Source organism: Lygodium microphyllum, chromosome 16 (genome assembly GCF_053477565.2).
Source record: "Lygodium microphyllum isolate KBCC chromosome 16, Lygodium_microphyllum_v1.1.10, whole genome shotgun sequence".
Lineage (NCBI taxonomy): Eukaryota > Viridiplantae > Streptophyta > Polypodiopsida > Schizaeales > Lygodiaceae > Lygodium > Lygodium microphyllum.
The window spans coordinates 105,358,473-105,380,654 of NC_141150.1; the positions used below are offsets into that span (position 1 = coordinate 105,358,473).

At 43.8% G+C, this 22,182-nt stretch overlaps 1 protein-coding gene across 3 annotated transcripts in view; it reads left to right on the forward strand.

The window, feature by feature from the left end:
• The first annotated feature begins 8,285 nt into the window (after nucleotides 1–8,285).
• The window catches only part of LOC148023193 (mitochondrial ATP-independent inner membrane protease subunit 2-like), a 29,027-nt gene continuing 15,130 nt past the window's right edge, over nucleotides 8,286–22,182 (forward strand). For 2 of the 3 annotated variants that reach the window (XM_087696176.1, XM_087696177.1), the window contains exon 1: nucleotides 8,286–8,517. In XM_087696176.1, the coding sequence (XP_087552302.1) occupies nucleotides 8,446–8,517 (72 nt within the window). In that variant the 5' untranslated portion in view covers nucleotides 8,286–8,445. The remainder of the gene's footprint in view (nucleotides 8,518–22,182) is intronic. The other variant, XM_087696178.1, reaches the window with a different exon arrangement.

Genomic DNA, 22,182 nt, shown 5'->3' on the forward strand with positions numbered 1-22,182 from the left:
ACTAGTATCAAGACCTCGAGATCCCGTCTCGAGTCACGTAGAACACTTGTGTAGGGCCTGGAGGCATTGGGATTTACAGCAGCCAGAGCCCCCAATGGCACCCAAGCATCCTCCTACGCCAAGTGATTTCCACAGAGGGGCCTCTCGCGATGGGTTCGGTCCACATTCCCGGTGCGGATGCATAACCCCCTTGGTTAGGGTTTGGCAGCTTGCGGGGGATAGCTAGTGCCATCCTTCCTTAATTATTCCTTTAGGAAATCAACCATAGCTGAAGCAACCAGCATAGTAACAATTGCTAGGGAAAACATCCCTTTCATTTCCATGGCAATCAATCATCTCAGACCTAGCCATGAAATCATCAAACACTCCCCACTTGGGTTAACATCCAAAACCACATTAACAAATAGTTGAATGCACAACCTCTTGCTTCAAGGCATCGCAATCCCATTGCATGCACAATCAGAATTTTAACTAGATGTATCAAAACACTTCCTTAAGGAATTGCATGATCGACACGTGTACATAAACTCGTGTGCATTTCCATCTGCTCATTCATCTTGGTCTCAAGACATTTAAAGTCTGAAGAACTTAAAGCAATCTTTGTGTTCCTTCGAACCCTTGTTGTTCTTGTAGATTTTACAACATGCGTTCCCTGTTGCCTTGTCACTTCTTTCATTTTTCGCACACTAACTTTACTAACTCTATTAGACTCCACATTTGGCTACAACAACATATACAAATAATTATCTCCAATAAAAGTGCACAACACCTTGACGTAAATACAATTAGAACTATCTACCATACTCATTAAAACGACTCCAAAGTCGGCAAGCATCGAAGAGACGATGTCATGGCCATTTTCTTTAATTCTGTTGAATCAATTGCATTCAATGGAATTGAATGCACTATGTCTGGAACATCATCTATGGCATTGCTTTGTTCAATGATGATTACACAAAAATTTCAAGAGAGTATAAGAGTTCCAATAGAGAAATCTCAAAGCTATTCAAGATCAGATCGATAAACACATTTGCAATCATAAACCCTAAATCGAAAGTGACTTAGACTCAAAGATAAAATAATTGTCACGTATGAGCACATGTATAAGTAGCCATGCATGAGCACATGCATACATGGTGCTTGCCAAAGGCCAACTAGTAACCCGCCTCTCTCTAATGGATGTCCATTCATCCACATTTGCACACGACTCTCATCACCGAAGGCCTAGCAAGCACCACTCAAACTTGAAGATATGCTAGTCTCGAGCATATTCGAGACTCAAAAGCGAAAGAATAGACATGCATTAGGTCCAACATGCATAAGAATATGCATATATGGCCATGCTCATGCACATGCATACACAATGCTCAATAAAGGCCAGCCAAGCATTGTCTAATCTCCCCCCTTTCTCTCACTCACACACACACACACACACACACACACACACACTCTCTCTCTCTCTCTCTCTCTCTCTCTCTCTCTCTCTCTCTCTCTCTCTCTGCCTTGCCAATGGATGCAATTAGAACTATCTCTCATACCCATGTAAATGACTCCAAGCAGGCAAGTGTCGAAGAGATGATGTCATGGTGGCTGTTTTTTTTTAATTCCACAGAATCGACTGCAATCAATGGAGTTGAATGCACTATGTCTGGAACATCGTCCATGGCATTGCTTTGTTCCATGATGACTACACAAAACTTTCAAGAGAGTATAAGAGTTCCAATAGAGAAATCTCAAAGCTATTCAAGATACAATCGATAAATGCATTTACAATCAAAAACCCTAAATCGAAGGTGACCTAGACTCGAAGATAAAAGAATAGTCATGCATGAGCACATGCATAAGTGGCCATGCATGAACACATGCATACATGGTGCTCACCAAAGGCCAACTAATAAGCCCCCTCTCTCTAACGGATATCCATTCATCCACATTTGCACACGACTCTCGTCACCAAAGACCTAGCAAGCACCACTCAAACTTGAAGATATGCTAGTCTTGAGCATATTCAAAACTTGAAAGAAAAATAATAGACATGCATTAGGTCCAACATGCATAAGAAAATGTGTATATTGCCATGAGTGAGCACATGTTTACACAACACTCAATAAAGGCCAACCAAGCATTGTCTACTCTCCCCCCTCTCTCTCTCTCACACACACACACACACACACACACACTCTCTCTCTCTCTCTCTCTCTCTCTCTCTCTCTCCAAGCCTTGCCAATGGATGTTCATCCATCTACATCCGTACGTAGGGCTTGCCAAAGGATCAAAGGTGTTGTAGATCCAAAGGTGTTTGAGGCTCGAAACCAAAAGAATATCAAGGTAAAATATGGAAAAAGAAACTATTTAAGTGGTTCTAAAAAAGTTTTATAATCTGAAAAAGATAGACAATGCATTTCAAAATGGAGATTTTCATCAATCAAATAAGTCTTGTAGAGGTTATATATATACCATGCAAACCATGGATCCAAGGATGTGCTTATGCGGTGATTCATCCAATTTAACATTGCTAAAAACCTATCAAGATAAACTTTGAAAGAAGCAAGTTGCACATCAAGGGAAATGTTCTTTAGTGTAAGGGGGTGAGCCTACGCGGGGATTCATCCGGGTCAACATTGCCAAAAACCTATTAAGACAAACTTCCAAAGAAGTAAATTGCACATCAAGGGCAATGTTCCCAGGTGTGACCAGGCTCTCATTTTTATGAACAATTAACTCATATTCTCCATCCTCTATACGACCTGCATTGTCAATAAGATCTTTCATTTTCTCATCATGATCATCCAAGGATCCAGCATGTGGCCAATATTTTTAGATATGGTCATATATATCCCCTATATAGCCCTTCATTTCTTCTAACTCATCCGGTATCCTCACTCCATCACCAAGGTTCTCTTCATATTTTTCCTCCAATATTCTCTCAATCCTTTGTAGACGGCTACCAACGTTCTCACTAAGAGAAATTGAAGCTCTTTGACGCCGAAATAGTGTCTTCACTTGCTTCTTAATCCCGTCCAAGCGATGAATGATTCTCAAGAACCCAACAAAACTATCATACCCTCCAACATGCTTGAGTGCACAACGAATTGCCTTCTTCCTTGTAACCTCTTTCACCTTGCATGTATTCATTTGCACAATGGCAGTGCATCACATAGCATTTCTTGCTCTGCAGACATGTCTTTGTTTGCTACAAAAGCCTCCATGCTATGCAAAATAGATGCATTGACATTGAGGTGCATATCAACTATTCTTAAAATTTAGAAACTTGAAAAAATCCTAGATGGCATTAGATTAGCCTTCCAATGCATTAAATTTGAAACATATGTGCTCTAGACCATATGATTGATCATGATAGGATTTGCTATAGTAAGCAACATTTGGAGTGAGGTTCCAATCTATTTATCTCACACACAAAACTCAAGTGGCTCTTTCACTAACTTACATATAGGTCATAAGATTGATTCTAATAGGATTTGCTATAGCAAGCAACATTTGGAGTGAGGTTTCAATCTATTTATCTCACACACAGAACTCAAGTGGCTCTTTCACTAACTTATATACAGGTCATGCACATGTCTTCAAGGTGCAATTGGAGTATTTCAAGCAAATTTCCATGTAGTAAAGGATGGATCTATCTCTCAATAATGAAAGTCATGAATAAATAGCATTATTACTTAGCCCGTGGTGCACTAAACACTAGAAATATCAATGAGCCAACTTTTCAATTTGAATGAGGCTTTTTCTCCAGGACAAATAGCCTCATTGCCTAATCTCATTCGCATGTATAAGATGGACCCCTATGGTCCAAGGGTGCACACCACACAATATCTTTCCCTAGAAAGTCATTGCTTGATACTTGATTATCCATGAAGAACACATGTATAGAAATTTGTAGTCCCTACTTTGGAGTTCAAGATATAAGGCTCCATCCCAGTACCTACAGGGATTGACAATATAATACAAAGGTAATACATATCTTAAAATTAGTACATAATCTTCCATTCCATGTCTTTAAATTAATGTAGAAGATAATAAAATAAACATAGATTTAAATCCCCATATTGTTGATATCTTAAAATATTGATATCTTGCACTCCATGTCTTAAAATGCATATCTTAAAATGTTTATTCTAACCTAATGTAGATCCTCATATTTTAAAGTGCGTAGGTAGGTATTCTCTACATCAATCTGACATTGAAAACTCCACTATTGCAAAAGCAGAGAGAGAGAGAGAGAGAGAGATTTGAGTACAAAATCATCCACTCCATGTCTTAAAATCAGTCTAGAAGATAATAAAATAAACATAGATTTAAATCCACATATTGTTGATATCTTCCATTCCGTGTCTTGAAGTGCATATCTTAAAATGTTTATCCTAATCTAATGTAGATCCTCATATTTAAAGTGTGTGGGTAGGTGCTCTCTATATAAATCCAATATTAAAAACTCCACTATTTCAAAAGCTGAGAGAGAGAGAGAGAGAGAGAGAGAGAGAGAGAGAGAGAGAGAGAGAGAGAGAGAGAGAGAGAGAGAGAGAGAGAGAGAGAGAGAGAGAGAGAGAGAGTCCATAACTAAATTAATCAATCAAATTTTCTCTCCCTCGCACCCTCTTCTCTCCCATACCTGATTTATCCATCAATTAATTAAATCAATAAAACCTATATATATATATATATATATATATATATATACATATATATATATATATATATATACATATATATATATATATATATATATTCTCACACTTGCGTTAAGAGAAAGAGAGTCCATAATTAAGTAATATTCAATTAATTAATCAATAATGGATCAATAAAACTAATAATTAACCAATAATTAATAATTTCCCTCCCCGCTTCTCTCTCTCTCTCTCTCTCTCTCTCTCTCATAACAAACATAAACTTACTAACATACATGTGCAACCTTACTAACATAAACTTGCTAATAATAATAATTATGATGATAAACTACTAATAAACCAAACATATATAGCATAACACCATATTGAAGGAGAGAGACCACGAACATGGACAACAATGGTAAAAAAACCTCCTAAAAGACCAAAACATGCACAAAGAGCAACATCAACCAAAGCTTTAATCAAAGGCTACTAACAAACCAACCTACCAATAAATTTAAATAATTAATTAATAATCGATCAATAAAACTAATAATTAACCAATAATTAATCATTTCTCTCTCTCTCTCTCTCTCTCTCTCTCTCTCATAACAACATAAACTTACTAACATACATACGCAAGCTTACTAACAATGATAGACTACTAATGAACCAAACACACACACACACACACAAAACAAACAAAATAGCTGCCACAAGATTAATTAATAACAAATCAACACTATTAAAAAAACTATACCAAATCAACACTAATTGAAGGAGAGAGACCACCAACCTAAACAATCGTAAAAAACTACTTGAAAGACCAAAACATGCATAAAGAGCAACATCAAGCAAAGCTTTAATCAAAAGCTACTAACAAACCAACCTACCGATAAATTCAATTAATTAATCAATCAATGATCGATCAATAAAACTAATAATTAACCAATAATTAATAATCTCTCTCTCTCTCTCTCTCTCTCTCTCTCTCTCTCTCTCTCTTTAATAACAACATAAACTTACTAACATATATACACAAGCTTACTAACATAAACTTGCTAATAATAACTATTATGATGATAAACTATTAATACACAAAACACACACACACACACACACACACACACACACACACACACACACACACACACACACACACACACACACACACACACACACACACACACTCACTCACTCACTCTCTCTCTCTCTCTCTCTCTCTCTCTCTCTCAACTCAACTAATTTGTACACCACTTTATACACAACATAAATTATTATAAACATAAACTAATAACTAATAATATTAATAATAAAAATCTATATCTATATAAATACTAAACCAACAAAATAATTCACTAAACAAATATATAATAACAATTTCTCTCTCTCTCTCTCTCTCACCCCCAACAATAAATTCTTCGCTAATAAACAAATACAATAACAATCTCTCTCTCCACTAATAATGATAATAAATACTAAACTAATAAAATAAGTCTATATATATATATATATATATATATATAAAACAAATATGTAATAACAAATTCTCTCTCTCCCTCCCTCCCTCTCTCTTGAACCTTGAACCTTAGAAACTAAGAAACATTGTTTACCCCTAGATTAACAACTAAATGTTTAAAATACATTTATGGAAAGTTCAATAACTAAGATTTCTAACATTAAATTGACACATTTACATTGGAGGGGGGGCAAATGGGCGACGTTGCATCCTAACTTGACGTGTTCCCCCTTCTCTTGCCTAACAGGCGGCTCTTTGGGGGCGATGACACAACGCATGCACCTCCCCTCCTGGCTGATGACCCCCCCCTCTATCTGGCTAATGACGTGCCTCCCTCCACGATGCACCCACCCCCCCACCCCCACCCCCCCCCTTAACGATATGCCCCCCTCCTGGCGGACAACACAACCCACCCAGACTGACATGAGAGAGAGAGAGAGAGAGAGAGAGAGAGAGAGAGAGAGAGAGAGAGAGAGAGAGAGAGAGAGAGAGAGAGAGAGAGAGAGAGAGAGAGAGAGAGAGAGAGGAGAGAGAGAGAGAGAGCAAGCAACCTACCTCAAAGGCTGGCATCTCATGGTAATACGGTTATATTGTGCCGCCTAATGGCATGTGCTCAACTCCTTGAGGCCAATTAAGAGCACCCAGTCTTTTCTCCTTTCTCATTTGATTGCATCATGGCAGGAGATCTTACGTTTTTCAGTTTGGCACCCTCTTGAGATTCACAAGGAGGCGAATTCACTGCAAGAAGAGGTCTTAGCCTCCTCTAGGTTGTTGGATTGGCCGGACAAAGATTTGCATAGACTCAAGCTTAATCGGATGGCTCGTTTGGGGTTGTAGACAGTTTTTGATGGTGTTATTCTTGGGCAGTCCTGTCTTTACTCTTTTCGGCGTATTCATCAACACTTTCAAGTACCCCGTGGATATTGTGATATCTGGTCATCCATACAAGTCACACTTCAGAGGTTTTCTCCTTTACCAACGCTACAGCCATTGTATCCATGGCATGACTGGAAGTTTGTGATTCTGGATGATTTTGAGAAGAGGTATGCTATAACCAGATATACCATCAGATGGTGGAGGCCAAGAGATGGGTCATTACAAAGGTGAATACATTATGGCATATTAGGGACGGTAAAAAGAAGTGGCAAGAAAGATTCCTTTAGCTTTGGAAGTCTAAGATTCCCTATCAGGGGAAAGTCTTCTTGTGGAGACAGTTGATTGGTGGTCTTCCAACTGGAGAGGTGCTGCGTGCCCGAAAGATCTCTATTGGTCGTTGTGTATTTTGCACTACATTTGATGAAACATCGCTTCATCTTTTTTGCCTCTTGTCCAGTAGCGCGATAGATCTGGTGTTTTATTTCTCGCGTCTGGCTTGCGACGACTTAGCTTCAAATAATAGCCCGGTCATGGATTATGGGAAAGCTGCCCTCCATGCCATCTTTGCATTATGATTATTCCTGCCTGTTCCAGTTCCTTAGATGGACTGCCTTGTGGCATATTTGACGAACTCGGAATGCCTTTCTTTTTAATTCGGTCTTAGACATCCATGGTCATGTGACTCGTATTCGAAGTTTAGTGTTATGGCAAATTTCTTCTATGATATCAACTGACCTGGTTCTTCTTGATTTTGCTGCCCACTGGCTGGCCATTGTTCGCTCTACACTAGCACTGTGATTTTCTCTTTGTGACATAGTCCTAATAGTCTTTCGTCACTTTCTTTGAGGACCTAATGGTCTGATGCAATGGAATGTAAACACACAGGGAGAGAGAGAGAGAGAGAGAGAGAGAGAGAGAGAGAGAGAGAGAGAGAGAGAGAGAGAGAGAGAGAGAGATCATAAATATAAACAATCGTGAGAAAAATTGTAGATCTACCATGTAGGCTCGAAAAATTGTAGGCTTGGACCTGCAAAGTTAGGTTGGATGACAGCCTCGATAAATCTTACAATAATAGATAATATGGATTTGAGAAAAATCCTAAAAGTAAATAATTGTGAGAAAAATTGTATATTTACCATGTAGGCTTGGACATGCAAAGTTAGGTTCGGTGACGGCCTCGGGAAATCTTATATAGATATAAGATTTATAGATGTAGAAGAAAAGATACACATAGATATAGATACATCATTTCGCGTCATATCAGGCTCCTTTTCCCCTCTGGGAAAATGTAAAAAACCTCTTATGTGACTTCAGGAAGCACTGATGTGTCATTTCATATCGAGTCAACTTCAAGACATGGGCGCTGGGAGGCGTAAGGTAAAGAGATCGTCGGAGCTCTGAGAGCGCAGACTGTGTGCTCCATCAATGTCTTCTTCCTTTTACCGCCTGCGCTACCTCTTCAGCAAAGCACGTGATTCCCTTGCCTCCGGTCTCAAGGTTCGTCTTCCGGTTTGTTTTTATGACTCCGATGCATTCACTGTTTCAGAATCGGACCATCTGACCATCTGATTTTGAATGCAAGCAACCGCTCTTTGAAATCAGACACGGTAATTCATTAGGCCTCAAGGTCCCCTGCACAGGCACTAGCTTGTTTATCGTAAATTCTCCAGGAAGTTGGGGATGGATAATCGCGAGTGGTGTTTGCCAGTGTCTTCCTGACTTTGTAAAATGTCGTACTGTTGTGTTTCCAGTAGACTCAGCATACATCGAATCTGCACGATGATAGCATTCGTGTTCACAAGGCACATTCCCTGCAGCATAATCGTAAGTGACTGGAGCGCAGTCACAAGTGACGGTCATTTTTGGACTTGAAGATTGGGGGGATTTCAAGTTTCAGTCCCACATCCCATCCCATGTGACTGTATAGTCATTAGTGACGGCAATTCCTCCTTGCTCCCTGCCCCCCAGTCCCGTCCCTTTATGCACCCCATGTGGCTGCCTTGGAGTGGGGGCAATTTAAAAATATGAAACATTGATTTGTCCAAATTGTTTTTCTTGAAATCTATTGTGAGTCTAGAAGGATCTTGAACATTGATGATCAGTCTTAATGATAAATTCAGCCCACTTCTGTTAGTGTACTTACATGTGGGAAATATTTACAATAAGGGGGATTTTAAACATACATGCCCAAATTGTGCTTGGTCGGTTGGGCATTCAAAAGCAATCTTCAAGTGTACTCGATGACATGGGAAGTGTGTCCTGGGGCATTTGCTTTGGTACCCACAATGCTTAAGGAAGGACCCTTGATCACCATGTGCCAGTAGGTCTGGGAAATAGGGCTTATACCAACATCATGGAAGGACGGAGTCATTAGACTGATCCTGAAAATGCCTTCTCCCTTTATATTGAAACATTGGAGACCCATCTCTCTAATGGGGTCAATGTATAAAATATCCTCTAAAGTCTTCACAAGTGCCTTCTTGACATTGTGCACCCCAATCTTTATGGATTCATCAAGGGCAAGACTATATTGCATAATGTATTGAATGTACAAATGGGGATTGACTATGCCAAGCATTCTAGTTAGAAAGTGGTCTTACTCAAGCTAGACTTGGAAAAGGCATTTGATTATCTGGATTGGTCCTTTATTTCAGAACTTATGCATATCATGGGATTTGGGCTATGTTTTATCCTAGTTGATATACATGTTTAGTATTGATGCATCCTCCCTAGTGATGTTAAATGGTGGTATCATCGATCCCATTCCCCTTCAGTGCTTGGTCAGACAGGTCTGCCCTTTGAATGATGCTTTGGCAACTCATCCGGTACTTAATATGTTATCTCATACGGTGGCCTTTGGGCAGCTATCTGGTTTATTGCACAGTCTTTGGTCTATGACACCTTCATGATCCTTAATGCAGAAAGTGATAATCTCCGTAAGGCATTAAATGTTTGGGATCTCTTTGGTCATGCTTTTGGTCTTTGTGTCAATGTTGAGAACTCCTCCCTTGTCAACTGCATTGAACCTAACCTTTAGTCCTTGGGATCGTAGGGGTTGATCGTGGCAGTGTTGTTAGACACATGGGGTATCCCTTGGGGGTTGATGTTCAGCCTAAAGTTTTGTTGGATTGGATTTCACAAAAAATAGAGGCGAAATTTGTCTATTGGAAACTCTAGGCTTGGCCCTTCCATGTACATCTCTCAAAGTTGTGCAGTCCATCATGCTATCGATGCTCCCTTACTTTCTCCCACTTTTGCCTTGCACTATTGCCACTCTGAATGTCCTCACGAAGCATGTCTGCTTCATGTTGTGGAAGAAGGATTCTTTGCATGTAGGAATTCTTGACGGGTGGTGGAGCTATTCTTGATACGAAGACTCATATGGTGGCCCTTCGCTGGTCACTCTTTCGAGCCATGCCTTTTTGCTAGATGCTGCCCCAAACCCCCACAAAAATGTGCCGAAATAGTTATGGACCTAGAACTGGAACTTGAAGTTACTTGGAGGTGTCGACTCCTTGAGCTCCCAAGAGTGGCATTAACAAGACTGAGGGGCTCTATGGCGAGCCTCTCCTTTTATAGGTGTTGGAGAGTGGCTAAAGATGTTCTAGAATGTTCCATGATGACATCACTGATGATATAGGTGATGACATGGCATATCTTCTAGAAGGTTCCATGATGACATGGCAAGGGTGGGTTCGCATGGTTTGCTCGAGGATGTCCTGTTAAGGGTGTGTTCGCATAGGGTGTGGATTTATATGGCATGAGCAAGAACTAGTCCATACGCTTGATCATGGCATGTCCATGACATCACCTCCTCCTCTAATGACGAGTTCCATAAGGAGCGGCTTGGTGGTTTATATGGCATGAGCAAGAATTAGTCCGTACGCTTGATCATGGCATGTCCATGACATCACCTCCTCCTCTAATGACGAGTTCCACGAGGAGCGGCTTGGTGGTTTGGTCCAAGTTTTGTTGGACTTCTCTTGTGAAATTTTTAAGCTTTGAGAGATGCTCAAAAGAGATATTTTGCAGGTTTCAAAGTGCGATCATTGATGTCGTATCCTTTCCAGTGAACAAGGTATTCCAGTCAACCTTGGGAGATCCTGGAGTCTAAGACATGGTCGACCTCAAATTCTTTATGATATTCAATCTGGACAAGTGGTTGGGGATTAGATCTCTTCCCCCTTAGTGGTGAGCTATGGTATGGCTTGAGCAAGGAAACATGGAAGATTGGGTGGATCTTCATGGTGCTGGGGAGTTGGAGTCAGTAAGCAACTGGGTTGATTTGGGCTATGATAGTGAAGGTCCCAAATCTTTGGAAGTCTAGCTTGGTGGAGGGCCTTATTGTCTGGAAGTTATGTTTCAGTAACTATACTTTATCACCGACTATGTATGCTGGATGTTGGAGATGATGCTGGTCCGCATAGTGCCTGTACTGATTTTGAGCCTTTTGGATTTGTTGCTTAAGTTCTTGGCGTATGTCTGCTAGGTGTTGGAGCTTTATCTCGGGCAGTAAGGTTCTTGACTTGATTGGAGAGATGCACGTCCATCCTTGGATGCTGGCCATATCTTTTAAAGAAATGAGTTTGCTTGGTAGATGCATGTGTTAGCTAGTCATTTCTTGGACAGAGTGAACATCAGTGCCACGTCAGCAGGTGCCATGTCAACACCTGCAGTCGGACAGTACTTACTGCAGTCGGCTGTATTTAATGCAGCCGACCTGATGCTGTTTTTTAATTATTTCCTGGCTATTTAATAGCTGGTTCTTGTGGCACACTTCATTATTCACTCTTCAGTGATTTCAGATTTTGATCTTGAAGATCTGTTGGCTGAGACAGACTGTGCTTGGACTGACGGAGATCTAGGTCATCAAGTTGGCGACATACGCAGATATTTCCTTTGCCCCCTTGTGTATTTCTGCACTCTTATACAACATACTACACTGCAGATTTTCTGCGTTTACACTGTTTGCGTTTCTCTCTCTCTCTTCTCTCTGTGTTCTCTCTCTCAGTCTTTGTTCTACGCTTCCGCATCGTTGCACTCTTTCATTGTATCAGAGCGGTGAAGATGGACTGACTGAGGGCTGAACCTATCTGAAGAGGCGATTTCAGCGGGACATGAGGCTGCGTTTCCAGGTTTCGAGGGCGAGCGAGAGGGCTGTGCATTGGATCAAGGCTGAAGCGAGCGTGGGCATCGAGAAAGGAGTCTAATCGGTGAATTTGCTGCAGGTTATTGCTGTTCGAAGGTGAGTAAGGCTGCGATTGAGGCTTTCCATTGCAGATTTTACCTTTTCATCGCCTCCGGTGGGTAAAGAAGGTTTGGGAAGTGGAGGAATCAGTCCTAGAAGGCTGCGTTTTCACAGTTAGAGGGGGTTGCTTTTGCGTTTGTGCAGGTATTGCAGGTTAACATGTCTTCAGAGACTGATTTGGAGTTCTAGGCGATCATGGACAGGAAGGTGTCTATCCTATCGGCTCTTCCAACGGATCAAAAGCTTGATGGTGACAATTACCGCATCTGGCGGGTGATGATGTTGGCCATTTTAGAGGCTTATGATTTGACGGAATTGGTGATGGAGGAGATTAACAGGCCCTCGGTGAGGGATGAGTGCAAACCCTCTTCCAATGCTCGTGCAGAGTTGACCAAGGCCCAGTCTCATTGGGACAAAGTGAATGCCAGGATTCGATCTTTTCTGTTTCTGTCTTGCACCAGAGTCGTGATAGCTCACATCGAGCACTTGACGGTGGCTCGTGAGATATGGCTGGAGCTCGATTAGACGTACAATCGGATGACCCTGATGAAGAGGGTTTCTTTGGAGGTGCAGATGTGGACTTTGTTTGTGAATAAGTCTTATTCGCTTCGGGAACACATCAATAAGCTTTGACAGCTTCAAATGCAGGTTCAAAATGCGGGGATGCCTATTTCCTCCGAAGACATGGCGATCACCTTACTATCCCAGTTGCCGCCACGATTTGGTACTTCTTATACCGCTCTTATTGCTTCAGAGCGGGAGTCGACTCTTCGGTGGGAAGAGTTGGTTCCTATGGTCTTGGACCAGGAGGAACAATTGAAGGGACAGAATGCTTCCAAATCGAAGGCATTGGTTGGTCAAGCCTCTCAGAAGAAGGGGAAGGACCAAAAGAAGAAGAAGGAGGACAACAAATCCAAGAAGAACAAGGAGAAGGAATCAACTTGCCATATTTGTGGCAAGACCAGTCACTAGAAGAAGGATTGCCCCGACAAAGACAAGAAGGATACCAAGAAGAAGGACACGAAGGACTTTGGAGCGGTGGCTGCACCCTCATCAGCTGCTTTTCTACGCTTAGTAGTCATTGAGGACTCTACACTGACAACTTTTGATGTTGCGATGACAGCTCCCTAGGCTCGAGAGTGGATTGTGGACAGCGGTGCCTCACGGGACATGACTCCTTCCGTTGGTGTTGTCCATTTGCGATCTTCGCGTACATAGATTCTCATTGGCAACAACTTTTCTGTGTCTATTGCTGCGCGGGGTGAGATGCAGCTTATTCCAGACGGACGTGGTGGTACCCACACCTCTGAGGTGTCGCATGTGCTAGGATTGGGGTATCATTTACTTTCGGTTCATAAGATTTGTGCTCTTGGCCTCTTGGTGGAGTTTGACAGTGATACTGTTCGAGTCCTTGATCATGGATCGAGAAAGATTCTCTCTGTAGGTATGAGGAGCATGGAGTCTACAAATTGAAGTCTTCTTCAGCTCTTACTTCTCTTCTTCTTACTTCTTAGACACAGTCCGAGCTATGGCATACTCGGTTTGGCCACTTGAACTACGAGTACCTTCGGAAGGCGTCGCGAGGGTTCTTTGTCCGAGGCTTGCCGGGCATAGTGGTGAGCCATCAGCCATGCGTCTCCTGTATTCATGGGAAACTGCATTGGGATGCGATTTCTAATAAAGCTTCTAGGCGGTCTACTTCACCCATGGAGCTTGTATCTACGGATTTTTGTGGCCCGATGAGGACCGAGTCCCTGAAGCGGGGCTTGTACTTCATGTTGATCGTAGATGACTATAGTAGGATGACTTGGGCCTATTTCTTGACTTTGAAGTCGGAGGCTTTCTCTCATTTCAAGGATTGGGTTCTCTTCGAGGCGAACCATTCTGGACGCCGAATGAAGACCTTGCGTTCAGACAAGGGAGTTGAATTTATGTCTAATGCGTTTGCTTGTTTTTGTGCAGATAGGGGCATTCACCAAGAGTTTGCTAACACCAACACTCCCCAAGAGAATGACATTTTGGAGCGGAAGAACCGAAGTGTGATCGAGATGGCACGTATCATGATGGAGCACCGACAGACACCTCAGTCTCTGTGGGCCGAGGCAGTGGCTACCGCAGTTCACATCCTTAATCAATCTCCCACTTCGGCCGTTGATAGGATGATACCTTTTGAGGCTTACTTTGGGACTAAGCGTGATGTCTCTTATTTCAGGATCTTTGGGTGTGACGCTTATGTGCACATTCCGAAGACGCAGCGTGATAAGTTCGAGGCGGCTTCGCAACGACAGGTTTTTGTTGGCTATAGCTCCCAATTCTAAGGTTATCGTTTGTTTGATCCCATTAAGCAGGATGTCTACACAAGCCGAGATGTGCGGTTCGTGGAAGTACCGGCCACAGAGGGGGGTGAGGAGCACCCGTCCTTGGAGATCTAGGGGAGAGTTGGGCTCTCGAGACGGTTTCTTTGGAGCTAGAGCCTCTTGATGGAGATTCTTCTTCGGATTCAGAGTCTTCTCTTCCACCGGCCACTCCTGAGGAGCTTTCGTCGGTGGAGGTTCCCGAGTCTTCAGCAGATGGAGAGCGACGGGGAGAGGTCCTCCTCGTTGGGCCCGTGACACCCTCCGAGATTCAGGGATCAAGGAGGTCCCTGAGGAGTGGGAACCCTAGGATGGACCACGGAGGTCATGGAGGAACCAGGCACATTCTTCGGAGCTTGTTTGCTCCAACTATTGTTTATTGACCCGTGTTATGCAGGATCGAGAGCCCAATTCCATGAAGGAGGCTTTGCAGTCGGATCATTGGCAGAAGGCCATGGAAGCTGAGTTGGAGGATATTGAGAGGAATGGCACTTGGTCTCTTGTGCCTCGTCCCTCTCACAAGAAGGTGATTGGTGTTAAGTGGGTCTTCAAGACCAAGTACCTTAGCGATGGTTCTTTGGATAAGCACAAGGCTGGCCTTGTTACTAAAGGTTTTACTCAGCGCCCAGGCATTGATTTCCATGATACTTTTGCCCCCACTACTCGTATGGCGACTATTCGAGCTGTTCTTGCCTTGGCTGGCCATAGGAGATGGCCTGTTTATCAGTTGGATGTGAAGTCGGCTTTTCTGAATGGTGATTTGCAGGAGGAGATCTATGTTGAGCAGCCTCCTGGCTTTGGATCCTCGGATGGAAAAGTTTACAGGTTGAAGAAGGCCTTGTATGGCCTTATATGAGGGTAGTACTCCTCCCTCACCCACATGATGGCGTCGTGGTATGCACGTTGATAGCGTCCACCCTCTGTCTGTGATTTTCTCGTCCCTCTAGCCTTCTTGGCTTCTTGTAATTATTCTCGTGCCTCCGTTGCACTTCATAATATACAAATCGAGTTACCTCATTTCCGTGTCGTGTTACCTTGCCCGTTACGTGTTACCTGCGGTTTTCCGTGACGCGTTCCGTGTTACCTCCAAAAACGCTTCCGCATTGCTGTGGGGCTACCGATTAGAGGGTGATCCCTCATGAGGCAGGCTCCATAGGGTGGGTGTTGCCTACCCAAAGACGGCACCGAGAGGTCGTCGTCACACTTGGTATCAGAGCAAACTCCTCGGCTGGTGCGTAATGTACCCCCGGGTGAGTGAGCCTGGGCAAAGTAGGATGGGTAAAAAGAAGAAAGGTGCAGAAAAAGTGAAAAATGAGCACAAAAGTGTGGATAGGCCTGAAAAAGAGGCCGAAAAACTGCAAAATAAGCAGTTTTATGCTGAAAAACACAAAATTTTGACTCACTGGTCCAAAAATGAGCCTAAAAAACGGCAAAATCAGAATTTTTATGTGAAAAAAGTGGAAAAAACTGGTTTTCAGGCCGAAAAACGGCGATTTGAGCAAAAAGAAGCCGAAAAAACTCGTTTTCAGGCCGAAAAACGGCGATTTGAGCAGAAAGAAGCCGAAAAAACTGGTTTTGAGGCCGAAAAACACCAAAGTGAAAATTTTTATGAATCAGTCGTCGACAGTGAGTCATCTATGCAGAAGCAGCATGAAGAACTCGTAGCGGCACGGGCGAGTATAAACAAAACCGTGGCCCAGAAGCCTCCAGTTTACATACAAGGGGCCAGTATGCCTAGTTACATGGTAGATGGAGTGCTAATCGAAGACTATTATGAATGGCAAGCGACCTCTGGGTCGGATTCAGAGACAGAAGATCAGCCTGAAGAACTCGTAGTGGAACGGACGAGTATAAAGGAAACCGTGGTCCATCAACCTCCAGTATGCTTACCAGTGGCCTTTGGGCCTAGTTATTTATTTCATGACGTCTTGATAGAAGAATGTGCTGAAGAAAAGACGACCTCAGAGTCGCATCTATTATCAGATGGATTGATACTGGAACAATGCAATGTCGTCGATGAGGCAATTTTAGCCCATCCCCAACCATTTTTCTCTCCCTATGGCATGCAGTCGATTTCGTACTCGCATGTTCCATTTAGATTTGAAGACTCCTTGAGCCGGGAGCATAAACGAACGGCCAGACCACAAAATGAAGACTCCTTGAGCCGGGAGGATAAACGAACGGCCAGATCACAAAATGAAGACTCCTTGAGCCGGGAGGATAAACGAACGGCCAGACCACAATATGAAGACTCCTTGAGCCGGGAGGATAAACGAACGGCCAGATCACAGAATGAAGACTCCTTGAGCCGGGAGGATAAACGAACGGCCAGATCGCAAGGTGGAGACTCCTTGAGCCGGGAGGATAAACGAACGGCCACATTCCACGCGAACATCCTTGAAGACTCCTTGAGCCGGGAGAATAAACGAACGGCCAGAAGACAAGAAGAAGAAGAAGAAGAAGAAGAAGAAGACGAAGAAGAAGAAGAAGAAGAAGAAGAAGAAGAAGAAGCAGATCAGGAATATAGTCGTCAGCAAGGGAGAGCGGTCTGTATATCCTCACAACAGACCGACATGGACCAGTTTATGCCGCGATGGGGTGAAGCCCGCCAAGGAAAAAGGGGCCATACGGAGCCGGATGCGAGTTCGCGGATTGGTGACCCTCCCTTTGGTAGCATCGGGCTGCTGGAGGCCATCGTCAGGTTCGAAGAGGTGAAGGCAGAAACCGAGCTCCCAAGTTCAGATGATGAAATCCTACTGTGGAAGGAGACCGACATGGACCAGTTTATGCCGCGATGGGGTGAAGCCCTCAAGGGAAAAAGGGGCCAGACGGAGCCGGATGCGAGTTCGCGGATTGGTGACCCTCCCGTTGGTATTGTCGGGCTGCTGGAGGTCATGTTCGGGTTTGAAGAGTATCCGTTATATGAGATTGAGAACACATTCCTTGACTCCTTGACCCAGGAGGATAAAGAACGGGCCATAGAAGAGATTGAGGACACATTTCTTCACTCCTTGACCCAGGAGGATAAAGATACGGTCCTTCACCATGAGCTACAATTAAACGACTCCTTTGGCCGGGAGAATAAAGAAACGGCGACATCTTCTTGTGAAGACTCCTTTCGCCGGGAGAATAAAGAAACGGCCATCCTGGATGTTGAAGACTCCTTTAGCCGGGAGGATAAACGAACGGCCGCAGGTTATGTGGAAGACTCCTTTAGCCGGGAGGATAAACGAACGGCCACAGGTTATGTGGAAGACTCCTTATACCGGGAGGATAAACGAACGGTAACAGTTTATGTTGAAGACTCCTTATACCGGGAGGATAAACGAACGGTAACAGTTTGTGTGGAAGACTCCTTTAGCCGGGAGGATAAACGAACGGCCAAAGAGTTTGTTGAAGACTCCTTGCGCCGGGAGGATAAAGAAATGGCTATGCAGATTGATGATATTTTCGAACGCTCCTCGCGCCAGGAGGGTAAACGAATGGCCACATGTCAAAATGAAGACTCCTTGTGCCCGGAGGATAAAGAAATGGCTATGCATATTGATTATCTTTTCGAAGACTCCTTCTGCCAGGAGGGTAAACGAATGGCTATGCTTATTGAAGATCTGTTCATAGACTCCCTGTGCCAGGAGGATAAAGAAACGGACAACTTTGCTTCACATTATGTTGAAGACTCCTTGCCGCGGGAGAATAAACGAACGGGCACATTTTACCTTGAAGACTCCTTGCCGCGGGAGAATAAACGAACGGGCACATCTTACCTTGAAGACTCCTTGCCGCGGGAGAATAAACGAACGGGCACATCTTATCTGGAAGACTCCTTGCCGCGGGAGAATAAAGAAACGGGCACTTGGTCTCATGAAGACTCCTTGCCGCGGGAGAATAAAGAAACGGGCACTTCTCAGGTTCAGCCTGAAAAGACACCAAGCTCCCTGCGCCAGGAGCCTAAACGAACGGCCATTTATCCAGTTACTATTTGGTACTTGAATCGAGTACATCTTCGAAGGATAAAGATCTCCCGTCGCCAGGAGTATAAAAGAATGGCTTATGTGCAAGCTGCGAGGAGAGCAGTCCAACACTCGCGGTGCCACGAGTATAAACGAACGGCTAGTTCCTCTTCACTGGACGCTTTATGCGTCATTCTAAGGATTGGAAACTCGCGTCGCCACGAGTATAAACGAACGGCAAGTCCTATTGCACTTGGCGCTGGAGGCGTCATTACAAGAGCTGCAAACTCGCGTCGCCACGAGTATAAAAGAACGGCTGCTGCTCGGTTAATTGGCGATGTAGCTGCCAAGACGAGGGCTGAAGACTCGCGTCGCCACGAGTATAAAGGAACGGCTATCCCCCCTTTATTGGGTGCTTTATGCACCACCAAAAATGCTACCTTCGCAAGACGGCGGCATACTCGAAAATATTGGGCTTACCTGGCCCAATTATTTTTAAGGGGAGGTGCGTCATCACAACGCACCTACTATCTGAACAAAGGATTGACAGATCAGGCCAATTGGGGCCTTCTTTTCCAGATGATCCAAGGATTGACAAATCAGGCCAATTGGGGCCATAATCAGAAAGTTTGGGCTTACCTGGCCCAAGTTCTTTTAAGGGGAGGTGCGCCATCACAGCGCACCTCGCGCAAACACTTTCAGACTGGATTGACAGATTTGGCCAATTGGGGCCATCAACCTCAGGGCGCCTCTTCATGGGCCCTTGCATTCATGGCGTGGCACACTCCCAGCTGAGTTACGCGCCTCGCCTCTTCAGTCCACTGACAGTTTCTGCACACTCATACTGTCAGGACCTTCAGTTATTTCAAGTGAACACAACTTGTTTTAACTTGGTTATTCTCCATTCTGTGATTGTAAATCTGGTCAGCAGATGGTTGAATTGATGTGTTTCCAATATTATTTTTCTCTTCCTAGTCAGCCAGGTTGGGATCATTCCACAAATGTAAATTGAGTCAGTGGATGATCATCTTTGAGTCAATAAGACCATGTCTCCACACCTGTAATTGAGTCAGTGGGCATGGCACCTAGTGGGAAGACACTGGTCGGCTTGATATTGAGTCGACAAAGACCCCCAAGTTTGTGGTCATAGGTTAGGTCTAGCGGGCAGACACTGGCTGTCTTGATAGTGAGACATGTTTAGACCCCCGAACTTTTGAGTCTCAACACACCGCTCTGCGTGCAAGTCCATTCATTTGCACATTGAACACGAGGGCGTCGTTCTTTTAAGGAGAGGTGTGTATGAGGGTAGTACTCCTCCCTCACCCACATGATGGCGTCGTGGTATGCACGTTGATAGCGTCCACCCTCTGTCTGTGATTTTCTCGTCCCTCTAGCCTTCTTGGCTTCTTGTAATTATTCTCGTGCCTCCGTTGCACTTCATAATATACAAATCGAGTTACCTCATTTCCGTGTCGTGTTACCTTGCCCGTTACGTGTTACCTGCGGTTTTCCGTGACGCGTTCCGTGTCGCGTTCCGTGTTACCTCCAAAAACGCTTCCGCATTGCTGTGGGGCTACCGATTAGAGGGTGATCCCTCATGAGGCAGGCTCCATAGGGTGGGTGTTGCCTACCCAAAGACAGCACCGAGAGGTCGTCGTCACACCTTAAGCAGGCTCCGCATGCATGGAACGAGAAGATTAACTCGTTTCTTCAGTCGAAGTTGGGATATCGGCGCTCCAAGGCCGATCCGCAGCTTTATGTGTACACTTCCGCAGTTGGTCGTGTGTTGTTTGTGTTGTATGTTGATGATTTGATTTTGATAGGGGATATGCACAGAAGGTCCGAGAGACCAAGACAACTTTACATCAGGCATTCGAGATGACGGATTTGGGGCTTCTTCATTTCTTCTTGGATCACGAGATTTATCAGTCTTAGAGGGGGATTTTCATCTCTTAGCAAAGGTACATTTAGGAGCTCTTGGTGACTTTCGAGATGGAGACTTATCGGCCCATTACTACTATGGATCCGAGTCACACTCAGATTCTCTCGTGATGGATGCTTCACGCTACCGTCAGTTGATTGGATCCTTGATTTGGCTTCTCAACACTTGTGTTGATCTTTGTTTTGCTGTGGATCTTTTGGCAGGGTTCATGACGAACCCAAACAGTTGCATTGGTAGGTTGCCTTGAGGATTCTTCGGTATTTGAGGGGGACCTCTGACTTAGGGATTTCTTATCTGGCAGGTACAGATGCTTTAGATCTGGTTCTTGCAGGTTGGAGTGACTCGGATTGGGCTGGCAATGTGGACCACCGACGGTCTACTATAGGCTACTGTTTTATCTTGGGTACAGGTGTTATCTCTTGGAGTAGCAAGAAGCAGTCCACGGTAGCCCTTTCTTCTACTGAGGCAGAGTATTAGGCTGCGTCTTTCACCACATGTGAGGTTGTGTGGCTTCGGAGATTGTTGGAGGAGCTTGGTTGCCCCCAGACTTGTCCTACTCTTCTTCGGTGCAACAATGAGAGTTGCATTGCCTTGGTACGGAATCTTGTATTCCATGCCTGGACGAAGCACATTGAGATCTAGTATCACTTCATTCAGGAGAAGCTTTTGGATGGGACCATTGATGTGGAGTACTGCAAGACTGGGGATAATCTTGCAGATTTGTTCATGAAGGCGCTTCCCCAAGCTGTTCTTCGGCAGCATTCCAGATTCCTTAGTCTTTTTACCCATCCAGGATTTGAGAGGGGGTGTTAGCCAGTCATTTCTTGGACAAAGTGGACATTAGTGCCATGTCAGCACCTGCAGTCGGATAGGTTGCTGTAGTCGGACAATATTTACTACAGTTTAATGCAGCTGACCTGATGCTGTTTTTTAATTATTTCTTGGCTATTTAATAGTCGGTTCTTGTGGCACACTTCATTATTCACTCTTTAGTGATTTCAGATTCTGATCTTGAAGATCTGTTGGCTGAGATAGACTGTGCTCGGGCTGACAGAGATCGAGGTCATTAAGTCGGAGACATACGTAGATATTTCCTCTGCCCCCTTGTGTATTTCTACACTCTTATACAGCATACTACACCGCAGATTTTCTGCGTTTACACTGTCTCCTTTTCTCTCTCTCTCTCTTCTCTCTGTGTTCTCTCTCTCTTAGTCTTTGTCCTACGCTTCCGCATCGCTGCACTCTGGCAGCATGGATACTATTATTATAAGCAAACTTTGCAAAGGGTAAGAGCTCAAACCAATCATTCTGATGGTAGTTGATGGTGCAACGGAGATATTGTTCCAAGACTTGATTTACCCGTTCTGTTTGACCATCAGTTTGTGGATGATTGACTATGGATAACTTAACTTGGACTCTAAGGAGATTGTAAAGACTCTTTCAAAAATTAGATATGAATTGGGAACTTCGATCGCTAATGATGTCGTCTGGGGGTCCATGTAATTTGAAAATGTATTTGAGGAAGTAACGGTAGCTACGCTTGTGATGGTCTTGGTAGTAGGGATGAAATGTGCCATTTTTGTAAACCTAACTACCACAACAAGAATAGAGTCATATTTGTTTGATTTGGAAAGATCTGTTATGAAATTCATGGACAAGGAAGACTAG